General features: G+C 44.6%; 1 protein-coding gene across 2 annotated transcripts in view; it reads left to right on the top strand.

The window, feature by feature from the left end:
- Nucleotides 1-17265, top strand: part of MTMR12 (myotubularin related protein 12) — an 83938-nt gene that overhangs the window by 25829 nt on the left and 40844 nt on the right. For both annotated transcript variants that reach the window (XM_016191469.2, XM_016191466.2), the window contains exons 2-5: nt 1594-1654; nt 6446-6594; nt 9603-9675; nt 16642-16772. In XM_016191469.2, the coding sequence (XP_016046955.1) occupies nt 1594-1654; nt 6446-6594; nt 9603-9675; nt 16642-16772 (414 nt within the window). The remainder of the gene's footprint in view (nt 1-1593; nt 1655-6445; nt 6595-9602; nt 9676-16641; nt 16773-17265) is intronic.

The following is a 17265-nucleotide window of genomic DNA, read 5'->3' as shown; positions in this document are numbered from 1 at the left end:
TGTAAAATCCAGGGCTTTTTTTTTTTTTTTTTTTTTTTTAGCTTTAAGATGCTCTTTTCAGCCTTTCCCTGCCTCAGCTGTAACCATGTTTCTTTTTTCTCCTTTTTATTGTTTTCTTAATTGCCACGGGTTGATTGTTGGGGCTCATTGCCTGCACTGTGAATCTACTATTCCTGGTCAGCACTTTACCTCCCCCCACCCTTATCTGATAGAAAAGATAGAGAGGGAGAGAGAGATACCTTCAGACCTGCTTCACTGCCCACGAAGCTTCCCCCATTAGATGGGGAGCAGGGGCTTGAACCTGGGTCCTTGCACATGGTAATGTGTGCACTTAACCCAGTGTATTACTGCCCCCTCCCCCCATGTTTCTTCTGATAATGAATTTTAGTCAGGATGAACAAGTCCAGAAAACACACACCACCCAGAACCTTCTACCAAAAAGAAAAAAGAAAGAAAAAAAAAGCAAAGCAGAATTCTGGTCTACTTGTTGACAGAACTGATGGTTCCTTGTAGAAATGTCCAATCAGAAGCTGACTGGCTACATCTTGATGGCATCACAAATGCATTTCTCTGCTCCAGTGTCTATCCCAAGTCAGTCAGTAGACTGACATGCAGGTTGAGGTTAGGTGTTTGGGCAAGAACACTTCAAAGATGTTGCTCGTAGGTCCCAAACGTTAGGAGTCCACACTGCCTCGTATTTGTGACAGTAACCATTGCTTAGGACTGTTGCTTTGTTCATTTTTGTTTACCCATCAGTTCACTAAGGATCGCTAATTATCTTTGAAGATCAACACTGAAACCAACATAGAATCCCATGGAGAAGTCTTAATTGAAACACAGTGACCCAGAACCGGGTTTTGATTGCATCATGTGGCATCATCTTGTAACTTTAGGGCATTCAGAAACTTCTAGTTGTCCGTCCTTTCCCTCCCTCCCTCCCTACATCCTTTCCTTCCTCTCTCTCTTTCTCTTCCTTCCTTAAATAATTTATTAATTACTAGGGCATCACTGGCATATGGGATTCTGGGGATGGAACTCAGGGTTTGTAAATCCTACACTCCACCCACTATGTCAGCTCTGTGTGTCTTTCCTGCTGCTACTGGAGTCGGTGGGTCAGAATTGATTCAGTGCATTCATATTGTCTTATTCTCATCCTCAGGCCCTTTAGTGTGACTATTTTCTCTCAACAGTCTTGCTTCTGGTCCTCAGTTCTCAACAGAGAGGGATCTTTCTATAGAATGTCTCCCTTTCTCTTTCTCATTCTACATTTGAGTTGCCTTGTTTTTCAGTGTGACTTTTGTTCCTTTATCTTGTCTCTCCCTTCTTCCCAGCCCTTCTGCTTGGGACAACTAATAGTTACTAATTCTAAATACTTAGGTTAATCCATTGAATTATTTGTTGGAATTTTTATCTCCTGTAGATTAAAAAAAAAACAACAACTAAAAAGTCACAAGTGTGTCAAATAAACAAAATAAAAAACTCTGAAAATATATGTTGTAATATATATTCTGAAAACATGGATTTTTTTTGTTTTGTTACTCATTCTGAGCTTTGAAACAAAGGAAAACATTCGCTTGTGCTCTTCTCTTTTAGGAAATTCACACAAACAACCAGGAAGTAGCAGAGAAGGAAGTAGCTCTTCACTTGTTGCCAGGTAACCAGTCATGCTAGCATCATACCTCGTGGGCAACTCCAAGCCAGTGATAAATGACATCATCCCTAGTATTACTATAAATAAATCCCTTTGTTTCTGTCCAGACATCTCATAGCAGTAACTCATTGGGCAGAAATATCAAGGTCTTTAGTTCACTAACTGCATACCTGTGTCTGAGCATTGTGACATCTGCAAATAATGTCTTTGTTGTTCCTCCCTCCTTCCTCCAAGTGGATAATAAACCTGGGAAATCCTGTCTTTCACAAGCAAATGGGACCCTTTTCAGCTTACCTTACATGGTTCCATCCTGTATTCTGCTGCTCAAGTTAGGAGATGACTCCAGTGTAGCTTCCATTAACTTCCTAGTGGGCTAACTGGCAGGTGGCCTCACTTCTTATCTCTTCATGCTTGTGGGGTTTGCCCAGGGGCTGCCAGGGCTCTGCAGTCCTTATTCCAGAGTTTGATCAGCTAGACATGTTTGAAATGGAAGAGAGCTATTCTGTAGCTTAAGTTGTGGTCATTTCTGCATTTAAAAATAGAAACTCCTTGGTGGCGTATCCTCTCCACATATGGGGGAAGCTTGTGGATTGTGCTTTAGTTTGTGGACTATCCTCCGCTTTCCTTTTTCCAGTCTCCAAACTCTTTTTCTCATAAAATTTTTTAGGTTCATTTCACCCAAAACAACAGAGGTCTTGTTTTGCTACTTGAAATTTTATTTCAGTTTATTGGGGCAGTATGAATATACAAACTCTGGCCCTTTATTTGGTAAGTACAGCAAATAGGCGGCAAATAGGCTTCTTGAGAGAGAGAGAGAGAGAGAGAGAGAGTGTATGTGTGTGTAGGAGGGTTATCAGACCATCAGTCTGGCATATGTGGCTCCAGGAATCAAACTCAGGATGTCATACGTGCAAGCCTTGTTTTCTGTTCACTACCAGGCTGCCTATAACTTCTTTTTTTTTCCTTTTAAAATGCTTCCCCTATACCCTTTAGCATTAAGGATTAAATTTAGGGCCTTGTCTGTACGCAGAGGAGGAGCTCTGCCTAAGCCTCCTCAATCTGTTATGATTTTTCATATCAAAGGTCTTTTGCTGAAGTAGTGACCTAAACCTTAATCCACATATCCTACTTCTCTTTTTTTTTTCCTGGGTTATAGATTCTGAAATTAACAATTAAAAATTTTAATTACATTTATTATGTTTTATTTATTATATGACAGAGTGGAGAGAGAGAGGTAGAGCATCTCTCTGACATTTGCAGTGTTGGGTACCAAACTGGAAAATTTAGGCATATGAGCATGACACTGCCAGTTAAGCCATTTTCCCAGATGTCTTTAACATTTAATTTTACCAACATGTTATACATTTCCCCCTCCCCTAGTTCATCTGGTCGTCTCTCCTAGGTGCAGCTGTGAGCTTGTGGTTAACTTCTGTGAGCCCCAGTTTCCTAGAGTAGATTAAATCCCCCCTTTTCCCTCTTTCTTTCACTCTTCCCTTTTTTCTTTTGACTTGTCCAACGAAACTTGTGTCTACATGACTCCACTGCTTCCAGCAGACTGGCTTCTCTCCCCTCCCCTTTTCCTTCCTTCCTTCCTTCCTTCCTTCCTTCCTTCCTTCCTTCCTTCCTTCCTTCCTTCCTTCCTGTTTCAGACAAAGAGAGATAGAAGAAGAGAGGAGAGAAAGAGAGAGCAAGCAAGCAAGCAAAGGAGAGACATCATACTACCACTTCACCATTCATGGAGCTTTCCTGGGTGCCATGCATTGTTCCCATGTAGTCTCAGCCCTCGAGCATGATATAGATGAGCTCTACCAGGTGAGCCATCTTCAGGCCTCTAGACTTAAGATCTTTCCTATTTCCTGCCACTACCATCACTCCCACAATTGTAGACACTGCACACACAGATTGGTACCTGGTGTAGCATGGCACGCTGGCAGAACCTCTCGTGGATATGTGTGCTCAACATGTGTGCTACCAACCAGTGAATTCTGAGGAGTAGAAATTTCCTTTCCTGTTTCTGTTGTAAAATACATACACTTAGGACAGCGGAAGATAGTATAATGGTTATGCAAAGAGACTCTCATGCCTGAGGCTCCAAAGTCCCAGGTTCAGTTCCTTGTACCACCATAAGCCAGAGTGGTGCAGTCTTCAGGTAAATAAATAAATAAATAAATAAATATGTATATATATATATATATATATATATATATATATATATATTTAGAGCTGAGCAGTGTTCAAGTTAATATATATGCCATACATACAGGTTTTTTTTTTTTTTTTTTTTTTTTTTGCACCTCTGGGGTTATTTCTGGGGCTTGGTGCCTGCACTACAAACCTATAGCTCTTGGAGGCCATTTTTCCCCTTTTGTTGCCCTTGTTGTTTATCATTGTTGTGGTTATTGTTGTTGTTGTTATTGCTGTTGTCGTTGTTGGATAGGACAGAGAGAAATGGAGAGAGATGGGGAAGACAAGAGGGGAAGAAAAAGATAGACATCTGAAGACCTACTTCACCACTTGTGAATCAACATCCCCTGCAGGTGGGGAACCAGGGCCTCGAACCGGGATCCCTATGCTGGTCCTTGCGCTTTGCACCATGTACACTTAACCCGCTATGCTACCTCCTGGCCCCGCTTTTTTCTTTTTGAAGCTGCAGCCTCACATATACAGAGGCTCATTTCTCCAGACAACTTTTTCACTCACATAGAGAAACACACACATGGTACTAGAACTTCCCTCAGTGCTGTAGCACCTCCCATGTGGCAGCAGCGTTCAGACCCCAGCTGTGCATGTTGCAAGGGCACTTACCCTACATTGTGAGTACCTGTCCAGCCAGTACAAGTACTTTTTCATCTGCCCCATATCCTTCTCACTGCTTTCCTCACCCAAACATCCTCTCCTTATGAACGCTCCACAGAGAGTGCTCCCCCCCAACACACACTTCTTCCTGACTCTAAGAGAAGTGCTTTCCATCCCCAGGAAACCCAGCTTCTCATGCGTGCCAGGTGCCTCAGATAGCACAGGAAAGGTGACACACTCAGAGGAAATACTCTCAGCCAAGAAAGAGAGGAAATGTTTTCCCCCTCCCAAACCTCTGACCTCCCTTTTCCTTCCATCCTTGCCTGTGGAGCCAGGCTGAGTGTAGTTGGGCTGCAGCCCATATCTGAGGAAGCCCAGTGACTAGGAGAAACCCCTCTCAGCAGTCCCCCAGTGAGAGATGGCCCCTCACCAGAAGTGGCCTTGACACTCCAATTCTGGAGCAAGTGGGCCAGCCTTTGTGTATTTTCTCATTTGGGTTGTCGTTTCTGTGGAATGTCTACCTGGGTCACATTAATACAAACTTAGATCTGTGCTTGCAAGAGCAGCTGAGTTTATTACTGCCCCTTGGAAACTTCCATTATTCACACTGGGGAGGTAGAGGAGTGTCCTGAATGAAAATGTGTTTGATTTTTTTTTTTTTTGTCACCTAAGCTTCCCTGGGATTTCATGCCTGCATGTTTCCACCATTCCCAGTGAACTGCATACTCCTTTCAACCATAGACTGAAACAGAGAGGGAAGGAGTGTGCTGCCTAACTTCTTAAAGAGATGTGGAACAGTCCCCCTGTGACAACCACAGTCCTATAAATCGATGTCTCAATAGTGTGATTAAAGTATAAATCCCAGGGCCAGGTGGTGGTGCGCTTGGTTGAGCACACATGTTACAAGGCACCGAACCCAGGCCCCCACCTGCAGGGGAAAAGCTTTGTGAATGGTAAAGCAGTGCTGCAGGTGTCTCTCTGTCTCTTTTCCTCTCTATCTCCCTCTGCCCTCTTGATTCCTGACTGTCTCTATCCAATACATAAAAATAATTTAAAAATTTTAAAATTTTAAAAATCCACTAAATAAAAACAAACAAGAAAATGGGTTTAGTGGTGGCACACTGGCTAGCATGCACATGTTATACCATGTAGAAGGATCCAGGTTCAAGCCTCTAGATCCCACCTGTGAGGGGAAACTCCATGAACGGTGAAGTAGGGCTGCAGTGTCATTCTCCCACCGCTTCCCTCTCTATTTCTCTCTGTCTTCATCAAAAAAGAAGTGGCCATCAGAGGTGTGGATAGGCATGCAGGCACAAGCCTGGTGGGGAAAAAAAACAACATATGCACACACACACTTCTATGCCTCGTGCTCCCACTTATTGGCCTGAATCTCGAACCCTGGTCTTCACACACAGTAAATTCACTTATTTGACTTAACTTAGCAATGTCCCACTCTGCTTCATCTCTTCTCCTGCTTTGTAGTACTCATAGCAGCTCAGAGTGAGAGTGCCCTGTTGTTGTTGTGGTCAGGTGTCGGGCAGCACCGCGGAGAAGAGAGAGAGAGGAGGTCTGGAGCTAGTGGGATACATGAATCTTTATTATAGGATGGGGGGGTGGCTCAGGCCACGTGGAGTCAGCCTACAATGGCCGTCCCCACTACCTCAACACGCAGAGAGAGAGCGCGACCCGAAGGAGCCCAGAGAGAGAGAGAGAGAGAGAGAGAGAGAGAGAGAGAGGGAGCCGAGAGCGAAGGGAGGGGGTGAGGGGGCTTTTATTGGGCGACAACCAGGGGTGACGTGTGGGGCAGGATTGGTTGAAGGGGGCACTGCTAGGATAACGTGGGGCGTGGTAAAACCTGGGGGCGGAGACTGCATCAGAATAATTCCTCAGCATCAGTGCCCAAGTTTCACTTTGCGTTGTGTGTGTCTCCATGTGCTGCTGTTTCCATCTGAGTGTTCCCTGAGGACTCTAAGGTGGATTTGTTTTTGGTTTTGTCAGGGGAGCAGCTGCTCTGTGAAGCCAGCACAGTGCTAAAGTATGTTCAGGAAGATGCCTGTCAGCACGGCATCTATGGGAAGCTCATCTGCACAGACTTCAAGATCGCCTTCTTGAGTGACGATGACTCAACCTTGGATAATGACGTATGTGTAAGCCGCACTGGGCTGGGTGGGGGACAAAACGTGATTGGGGCTCTGTGTCTTTTCTCAAGGGTTCTCAGTCACTCTAACCCCAGCATACATGCAGACACCCAGGGCAAGTCATTGTCGCCACTCTGCTCTCTGTCCTTTGGGCTCTCCTTTCAGTCGTATGGCCATTCTGAACATTCCCACCAGCACTTCTGGTCCAGCTGACTTAGGTGGACACTCTCAATGATTTCTTATTTTCTCCCATGTTTCATTCAGCACAGTATATATCATTACCCGGGACTAGTGTCCCTCTTCCATACTGATTCCCTATGCCTTATGAGCAGCACTCATCTGTAAGTTCAGGAGCTGAATTCAGTGATGAAACAGATGCTGAATGCAGCACTGGGATTTAAGTGTGCTTTCATGTGCTCTGCATTAAATAGTGGTGAACTTTAAAGGTTTGGTCACACTTAAGAAGAGCAAGTGGTAGAGGGCCAGTAAAATAACTCACCAGGATAGTCCACTGCTCTGCCATGTGCACAACCCAGGTTCGAGCCCAGCCCCTACTACATTGGAGGAGACTTCAGTGCTATGGTCTTTTTCATTCTTTCTGTTTGCCCCTTTGTCTCATTCTCTCTTTCTGTATTTAATTAATTTATTCCCTTTTTTGTTGCCCTTTTTTTATTGTTGTAGTTATTGATGTCATTGTTATTGGATAGGACAGAGAGAAATGGAGAGAGGAGGGGAAGACAGAGGGGGAGAGAAAGATAGACACCTGCAGACCTGCCTCACCACCTGTGAAGCCACTTCCCTGCAGGTGGGGAGCCTGGGGCTCAAACTGGGATCCTTACACCAGTCCTTAGGATTTGCGCCACCTGTGCTTAACCCGATATGCTACTGCCTGACTCCATGTATTTTATTTTATTAGTGACTTAATAATAAATAATTTTTACAAAATTGTGAAATAACAGGTATAATTCTGTACCATTGCCATCAACAGAGTTCTGTAGGGTTGACTATTGCTCTATTTTTTAAAAATTATCTATATTTATTTATTTATTTATTGGATAGAGACAACCAGAAATTGTACCAGTGCCAGGTAGAGAGGGAAAGAGACACCTGCAGCACTGCTTCACCACTTGGGAAGCTTTTCTTCTGTAGGTGGAGGATGGGGGCTTGAATCTGGGTCCTTGTGCATTGTAACATGTATGCTCAACCAAGTGCGCTACCACCCAGCCCCTATATATTCTATAACTATCTATCTACATTTATATATATTTGCCTTTTTTCCCCCCTATGGTCCTGCCTTGTCTTCCTTTCTAAGTCACACCTACACCTGTTACTGCTTCTGAATGCCCTTCCTTTTTTTTTCCTCTTCTCTCTCTGGATCCTGATGGTATTGGAGTTCAGAGCCCTCTGGTCATCTTCCCCTAACATTTCTCCCCCTCTGGGACTATGGACCAAAATTCTTTTGGGAGTGAAGAAGATAGGAGTTCTGGCTTCTGTAATTGCTCCTCCACTGGACATGGACATTGGCAAGTCAAGCCATACCCCCCCCCCCAGCCTGTTTCTGTCTTTCCCTAGTGGCCTTTGTCTCTGTCTCTATCTGAAAAAACTCCCAGTGATGACAAAAAAAATAATAATAAAAATAAAGGGCCAGGCAGTAATGCAGTGGGTTATGCACACATGGCGTAAAGCTCAAGGACTGGTGTCAGGATCCCAGTTTGAGCCCCCAGCTCCTTACCTGCAGGGGGGTTCACTTCACATTCCCCTTCTCTCTCGATTTCTCTTTGTGCTATTCAACAACAGCAGTAGCAATGGCAACAACAACAACAAGGGCAACAATATGGGGAATATGGCCTCCAGGAGCAGTGGATTCATACATAGTGCAGGCACCAAGTCCCAGCGATAACCCTGGAGGCAAAAAAAAAAAAAAGTAAAGAAGAGCAAGTGGTGGAGTAAGGAGAGAACTGCCTCACTTCACAGAGAGCATTGTAGGTGACTGGGAACCAGCTGGCCTCACACTTTAAGCAGCAGCAGTAGAGCCTTGCTTTCTCCACCATTGCTGACTCCTTGGTTCCTGTTTCTGTACAGAGTGTTTTTTTAATATATATTATATTATTACTGGATAGAGGCAGAGAGAAATTGAAAGGGAAAGGGAAGATAGAGAGACAGACAGAGAGACACCTTAGCCCAGCTTCACCACTAGTGAAGCTTTCCCCCTGCAGGTGGGGACCAGGGGCTTGAACCTGGGTCCTATTGCATTGTAATGTGAGCACTTAATCAGGTACACCACCACCAGGCCCCTCAGAAAGTATTTATAGAGACTTGACCCTCCCAGTGCTTATTGCCTACAGCTGGCTGCTCAGAGTTGGGCCCTCACACCATAGTACTTGTGAGGAGAAATGTCAGCCCGCAGGTTACCCCCACCCCTCTCAGAGCCACTGTGAGTGGCACAGTAGGTTTGCCTGGCAGACGCCAGGAATGACACGTTCTACCTGGTCTGGAAAAACCACTGATCACGAGTTTCTCTCATGCACCTTGTCATCTCTCCTCCTTGGCTGCAGGCCCCTGTCTCTTAATGGGCACACAGAGGTTTGCTTTGCCTGTACATGTCGGCTAGTGCAGAGAAAGGAGTCATACTTGTTTCCTGCCGGGCTGGGCTAGCTTCACAGGCGGTAGAGAGATGACCAGGGACTCATGGCTGAGCTGGGAAGCAGTATCTCGTTTATTAATCAGATACATCGCCTTTTATGCATCTCTTCACCGCAAGTGGCAAACGAAAGGAAATGACTAGGAGAGGGGACGGAGCAAAAAAAAAGAGTGCAAAAAGAACATAGAAAGCTTCCATCTAACCAGTGGGGATTAAACCAATACCCTGCAGGCAGGGCGGGACCCAGGTAAAACAGTGATTATGTAAATAGACCACATCGTAAGTAATACAAGCGAACCTAATGTGATGATCAAAACAGAAGGTCTTATAAGCAGAATATAGAAGCATACCAACAGTTTCCTTTTGAACCCTTTAGGAAACCCAATTTAAGAACAAGGTGATAGGAGAGAATGAAATCACTCTCCACTGTGTGGACCAGATCTATGGAGGTAAGTCTACCTTCTACTGAGGATGCCCACCTTTGAAAATGCAGCTAAGAATGACATTTTTTTAGTTTACTAATAAGAGACCAAAATGTCACTCTTGACACGTGCAATACCAGGGATTGAACTTGGGACCTCATGTTTGAAGGTCCAACACTTTAGTCACTGTACCTACCATCTCTTGGGCCTCAAGGATGATACTGTTTTTATAGCCTTTAGAGTCTGCAAAGACTTCTTCACTCACCCTGCTAAGCTACTTGGATAGATGGTAAAGTTGAAATGTGGAGTATCTGATTTGGGGTCACTTAATCAAAGGAATGAACTCCACGGTGTCTGTAAATATTAGATCTTTGTTCTTGATACTTTTTGCTACCAGAACTACTTGTGGAGGTTTTCCTCTTTTTTTTTTTTTATTTCTTTATTGGGGAATTAATGTTTTACATTCAACAGTAAATACAATAGTTTGTACATGCATAACATTCCCCAGTTTCCCATATAACAATACAACCCCCACTAGGTCCTCTGTCATCCTTCTTGGACCTGTATTCTCCCTACCCACTCACCCCCATCCCAGTCTTTTACTTTGGTGTGATATGCCAATTCCAGTTCAGGTTCTACTTGTGTTTGTTTTTTTTTTTTTTCTGATCTTGTTTTTCAACTTCTGCTTAAAAGTGAGATCATCCCATGTTCATCCTTCTGTTTCTGACTTATTTCACTTAACATGAATTTTTCAAGGTCCATCCAAGATCAGCTGAAAACGGTGAAGTCACCATTTTTTACAGCTGAGTATTATTCCATTGTGTATATAGACCACAACTTGCTCAGCCACTCATCTGTTGTTGGACACCTGGGTTGCTTCCAGGTTTTGGCTATTACAAATTGTGCTTCTAAGAACATATGTGTGCACAGATCTTTTTGGATGGATGTATTGGGTTCTTTAGGATATATCCCCAGGAGAGGAATTGCAGGATCATTTCTAGCCTTCTGAGAGTTCTCCAAACTGTTCTTCACAGAGTTTGGACCAATTTACATTCCCACCAGCAGTGTAGGAGGGTTCCTTTGACCCCACACCCTCTCCAGCATTTGCTGCTATTATGTTTTCTGATGTATGACATTCTCACAGGGATGAAGTGGTATCTCATTGTTGTATTTATTCGCATTTCTCTGACAATCAAAGACTTGGAGCATTTTTTCATGTGTTTCTCGGCCTTTTGGATCTCTTCTGTGGTGAATACTCTGTCCATGTCCTCCCCCCATTTTTGGGTGGGGTTATTTGTTATCTTGTTGTTGAGTTTGGCAAGCTCTTTATATATGTTGGTTCTTAAACTCTTGTCTGATGTATGACATGTAAAGATCTTCTCCCATTCTGTGAGGGGTCTCTTGATTTGGGTAGTGGTTACTTTAGCTGTACAGAAGCGTTTTAATTTGATGTAGTCCCATAGGTTTATACTTGCCTTAGTCTTCTTTGTTGGGCTGAGCTTCACGGGTGGGAGAGAGAGACGACCAGGGACTCATGGCTGAGTGGTACGCAGTTCAGTCTTTATTCATGTGGAACGCAGCACAGTCTAAGCTATCTCTAATCACAATCTTGTCCTTATCTATCCTGAGGCAGAAGAGTCAGGTCCTAAGAAGGATGCACGCAGGACAGGGGGCGGGGAGAAAGAAAAAGTGCGAACTGTGAGGATTAAACCAATGTCCTGGAGGCAGGAGGGTGCTCAGTCAACAGTGGCTATGCAAATAGAATACAGTGTTAAGCAGGGTGGATCAAACCAATGAAACAGAAGGGGTCTTAGAAGCAGAATCCAGATGCATACCAACAATTCCCCCTTTCTTTTTAACTGATGGCCATAGTATCAGTAGTGTGGGGTGAACAGAAACCTATATCATACAGGCATTTTCAAAAGAACTGGCACAAGACATGGAGGAACAAGTAAGAGAGCAGCCAGATTCAGTGTGATGCCAAGGGGAGGCCTGTTGTTTTAACCGGGCTGGCTTCCCGGGCGGGTAACAGAAATGACCAGAGACACATGGCTGAGCTGAGAACGCAGTTTAATCTTTATTCACGAGCGGGCCAAGATGTGCTCTCCTGTCTTTCTGCTCCGCTGCACCGGCGGCAGACAGGGACTCCCCAAACTAATCACCACACAGATCTGTCCTGCATTCTTCTCCTCTGGTGGCTGCGGCCAGAACTCTCAAAATCTGTAGGGGTTCCGGGGGCGGGGATAAGAGGGCTGCGAAACTAGCAGGGGCCATACCACAATCTCCCAGAGGCGGCGGGGGTGGTGAGACCAAAACCAATGTGAAGCATACAACAAAGGCCTGAGGGGGGCGTTTCTTGCCTCAAAGGCCAAGGCATATCAGGCTAAAGGACGTTTCCTGCCTCTGTGGGCATCTCTTGCCTCTGGGGGTATTTCATGCCTCAGCGGGCGTTTCCTACCTCTGTGGGCATCTCTTGCCTCTCGGGGTGCTTCATGCCTCAAAGGGCGTTTCCTGCCTCTGTGGGCAGGACCTAGCAAGGATGGAGGGGTGTGGCTTATAGAGTCCCCAAGGCTGCTGGCTGTAAAGTCCATGGACTACTGTGGTCAGTCTATGAAAAACCAGCAGCATGAGGGGAAGGAAGCTGCTGTAAAATTGTGTAAAGTGTCCAAAGGGTATACCAGCAAGTCCAATAGAAGTGTCAGTCCAAAGTAGGCGACTATGAGAAGAAATGCCAGGGGATGAAATGCTTCACGTCTGCCTTGATGGGGAAAATCAGCCCCCGGAATTCCACTTTTCTGTAGAGAGTGAGCTTTGGAGTCTGTGAATCTGTTTCTTTAGGTTGTGCCAGGTCACGTCATTGGTTTCAGGAGGTGTATTGTAGTCATGCCGTCTTGTGGGTGACGTCAGAGAACAGGGGTCCAAATGGATTTTCAGGGATTCTATTTGTGCAGATGCTTTTTCAGGTGAAGACTTGACAGCTGTAATTCACTTACTTGTGAAACAAAACTTGTAACAGGTTAGAAGTTTACTATAATTGATAACTCTTATAATTGGAAGTCTTTTCTAGTATGATTTTAAGATTGTTTAAACAGTTTAAACTCAATAAAATGTGGAAAGGTAAACAGAAGAACCATGGTTAAAAGCCTCAGGCATGAGGATCATTAGCATAACCATTGTGCAATCTGCCCCACCCATACTCATATAGTTTTCAGGATTAAACGTGTTTCTAAGACATAAAAAATCAAAAGAGAAAAAAAAACAATTTTTGGATGTCTCTAGAAATCATAGCTGCGTCTAGCATTTTTTTTTAAAGTCAATGTCATACAAAAATTTAGTCATTTAAATCACTCTTTTACAAAATGCAACTGAAAGCAGACAGCAAACTTACGATATTCAGAGAGAACAACAAGGGGGGAATCGAGAGAAAAGCCGTAGGCAGCTTTTGCTTCTTTAACCTTGAACCAGATTATCCAGATCTCACCATGTAGCATCATGAGTCCCCGGAGGGCATCCTAGTCCAAAAAGCTCCTCACAATTCCATTTAGGGTGCTTCTGACGATTTCTGCTGGATGGCTGCAGGCACCCATCTTTAAAAACGTCTTCCCATCGAAGAAAGAATCGAATCAGGAGGGTAGAACTAACCACGTGTCTCCATTCTTGGGGACCGCCAGGGTAATGGAGAATGCTCTTCAAGTAAGAGTAGTCTTTCTTCGCGGGAAACATGAGAGAGGAAGTCCAAAAAGTCCCAGGGGAAATCTCTGTGCATCTTTCAAGCTCTACGATCACGGTCATAAGGAACCAAAGTTTCCCGGCCAGGGAACCAAAGTGTGGCCCAGAGTGATGCCACGGAGGCGGCGGCAGTGGCAGCGATGGCGGTGGGACCCGAGTTCTCTTGAACTCCGCTGCCAACGGCGGCCCTCAGGTCATGCAGCGGCTCCAGCAGTGACACTGAAAGCTGGGAGGGAAGAGACGCAGAGAGCGAAAGAGCAGCAGGACCGTGTGCAGCACCCACCTCGCCAACTGCAGCCTGTAATGCATAGGTAGCCAAACGGCTTTACTTATCTGGTGGATGGGTGGGTTAGGTCCCACGTTGGTGCCGGTCCCCGTTCAGGCACCATTGTGTCGGGCTGAGCTTCGCAGGCGGGAGAGAGAGATGACCAGGGACTCATGGCTGAGTGGTACACAGTTCAGTTTTATTCATGTGGAACGCAGCATGGTCTAAGCTATCTTTAATCACAATCTTGTCCATATCTATCATGAGGCGGAAGACTCAGGTCCGAAGAAGGATGCATGCAGGACAGGGGGAGAAAGAAAAAGCATGAACTAGTGAGGATTAAACCAATGTCCTGGAGGCAGGGGGGTGCTCAGTCAACAGTGGCTATGCAAATAGAATACAGTGTTAAGCAGAGGGGGTCAAACCAATGAAACAGAAGGGGTCTTAGAAGCAGAATCCAGAAGCATACCTACAATTAAACTCTTGTCTGATGTATGGCGTGTAAAGCTCTTCTCCCATTCATTCTGTGAGGGGTCTCTTGGTTTGGGTAGTTATTTCTTTTGCTGTGCAGAAGCTTTAATTTGATGTAGTCCCATAGGTTTATACTTGCCTTAGTCTTCTTTGTAATTGGATTCGTTTCATTGAAGATATCTTTAAAAATTTATGTGGAAAAGAGTTCTGCCAATATTTTCTTCTAAGTATCTGATAGTTTGTGGTCTAACATCCAAGTCCTTGATCCACTTGGAATTTACTTTTGTATTTGGTGAAATACAGTGGTTCAGTTTCATTTTTCTGCATGTTTCAACCCATTGATTCCAACACCATTTGTTGAAGAGACTCTGCTTTCCCCATTTAATAGTCTGGGCCCCTTTGTTAAAGATTAGATGTCCATAGGTGTGGGGTTTTCCTCTTAAGACTAATTTGATAAAGGTCTGTTCCATTGCATTTGATATCTTTTCTGCCAACTAAACAGGCATCCCCTGCCAGTCCTGTCCACTTCTCTATTGTTGTAGTCTAGGCAGTCTAAGAGATCAGTAGCCATTTATGATGTTTGAACACCAGTAGAAACTGCATGGTTCCCAATGCTGGCGTTGGCAGGAGGTGTTAGAAAGGACTAGGACTGTGGCCCAGGCCAGGAGTTGACCGTCCCCAAAGCCTGTCCTCACTGATCTCCATCTTTCAGAATCTCAGAATCTTGGCCTTTAGAGCTGGGCTTTTTTTTTTTTTTAAAGATTTTATTTATTTACAAGAAAGATAGGAGGGGAGAGAGAAAGAACCAGACATCACTCTGGCACACGTGCTGCTGGGGATTGAACTCAGGACCTCATGCTTGAGAGTCCAAAGCTTTACCACTGCGCCACCTCCTGGACCACAGAGCTGGGCTATGTGTATGTCAGTGGAGGCAGTTCTAAAAGATAGTGGCCAATGAGGGAGTCGGGCAGTAGCACAGTGGGTTATGCGCACGTGGTGCAAAGCCAAAGGACCGGTTACGATCCCGGTTCAAGCCCCTGGCTCCCTACCTGCAGGGGAGTCGCTTCACAGGCGGTGAAGCAGGCCTGCAGGTGTCTCTCTGTCTCTCTTCCTCTCTATCTCCCCCTTCTCTCTCAATTTCTCTCTGTCTCTATCCAATAACAAATAAAAAACAATTTTTAAAAAAGATAGTGGCAATAAGCTTTTTCCTTGTGTTTACCTGGGCCAGTGGAAACTCTTGACTCTTCTCAGTCACCCCTGGCTAGTAGGATGGGGTTCCTGTCAATAGTTATTTAGAAGGAAGCACCTTCCTTTCACTTTTTCTTTTCCTTTCTTTTCTATTCTTTTCTTTCTTTCTTTCACCAAAGCACTTCTCAATTCTGGCATATGGTGGTGCTGGGAATTGAATGAATTCTCAGGCATGAAACCCATTTGCATAATGATTGAGTTATTAAAATATAGTATGTTAACGGCCTGGGAGGTAGCATAATGACTAGAGTGTGGACTTAGAAGCATGAGGTGCCAAGTTTGATTCCTGGCATCACAGGTGTCAGAAAGATACTCTGGTTTGTTTCCTGTGCCGTCTTTATTCTTAATAAGTAGAATTTTTAATGTCTCAGAGCAGTGCTTGCCACTTACGTGCTGTTTCAGCTTAGTGACTGGCTGTTCTACTGTTATCCTTGTTATCATTCTTTGCACTTTGTTATTAAAAGGAGCAGGGTCTTTTATCTGTTAAGACATCTTCTTTTAAGTTAATAATCTGGCCAGGGAAGTGGCTCAGTGGAATAGTGTTGGATCCTCAAATATGTCTCCAACATTGCATGTGCCAGACTGATGCTCTGATTTTCGCTCCCTCTCATAAAATAACAAATCTTTTTGGGACCAGGTGGTGGTGCACCTTGTAAGGCACTCATGTTACCGTGCACAGGGACTCAGGTTCAAGCCCCTGGCATCCACCTGCAGGGGGAAGCTTCATAAACTATGAAGTGCTGCAGCTGTCTCTTATTTTCATTCCCTCTATTTCTGTGACCATCAGAAAAGAAAGAAAAAGAAAAGAAAACATGTTTGATGGCAAAAATAAAAAAATCACATGCAGGGGACCAGGCAGTAGCACACCCGGTTTAATCTAAGCACATGGTGTGAAGCGCAGGGACTGGCGCAAGGATCCTGGTTCAGTTCAAAACCCCAGCTTCCCACCTGCAAGGGGGTCACTTCATGGGTGGTGAAGCAGGTCTGCAGGTGTCTATCTTTCTCTCCCCCTCTCTGTCTTCCCTCTTTTCTCGATTTCTGTGTGTCCTATCCAACAACAAGAGCAGTGGCAACAATAATAATAATAACAACAAGGGCAACAAATTGGGAAAAATAACCTCCAGGAGCAGTGAATTCATAGTGCAGGCACCGAGCCCCAGCAATAACCCTGGAGGCAAAAAAAAAGTCACTTGCAGAAAAGAAGTTAATGTTCTGCTTATCTCTTCTACTTGTTGTCTCCTAATATAATTTCCCTTCCTGACCTCATCACTAATGTCTAGTGTTTGATGAGAAAAAGAAAACTCTCTTTGGACAACTGAAGAAGTACCCTGAGAAACTTATCATCCACTGCAAAGACCTCCGGGTGTTCCACTTTGGTCTGAGGTACACAAAAGAAGAGGAAGTCAAAAGGGTAACTAGTTGCATGTTTTAGGTTTTGTTTCCCATCAGGTTTTCCCCACTAACTTGAGTTTTTGCTTAGATTGCATGAAGGCTGAAGGGAGTCTTTTACTCTTTAGACTTGAAATTGGTCCTAATCACTCACGTTTTGATTAGAATTGGTGAGAATTTGATAAAGCATGACCTTATTTTTTTAATTAATTGTTACTGATGTCGTCATTGTTAGATAGGACAGAGAGAAATGGGGAAAGGAGGGGAAGACAGGGGGGAAGATAGACACCTGCCGACCTGTTTCACCGCCTGTGAAGCGACTCCCCTGCAGGTGGGGAGCCAGGGGCTCGAACCAGGATTCTTATGCTGGTCCTTGCGCTTCGCACCATGTGCGCTTAACCCACTGCGCTACCACCCGACTCCCTAAAGTATGACCTCATATAGTGCATGCTGCTTTTAGTCCTTTAGTTCATAATGTTTTTATCCCCGGGCCCTCTCTGGGGGGGAGGTGTTAG

This window comes from Erinaceus europaeus, chromosome 5 (genome assembly GCF_950295315.1).
Source record: "Erinaceus europaeus chromosome 5, mEriEur2.1, whole genome shotgun sequence".
Classification (NCBI taxonomy): Eukaryota; Metazoa; Chordata; class Mammalia; order Eulipotyphla; family Erinaceidae; genus Erinaceus; species Erinaceus europaeus.
Note: the sequence above shows the minus strand (reverse complement) of the source record. Positions and strands in the feature narration are given on the sequence as shown.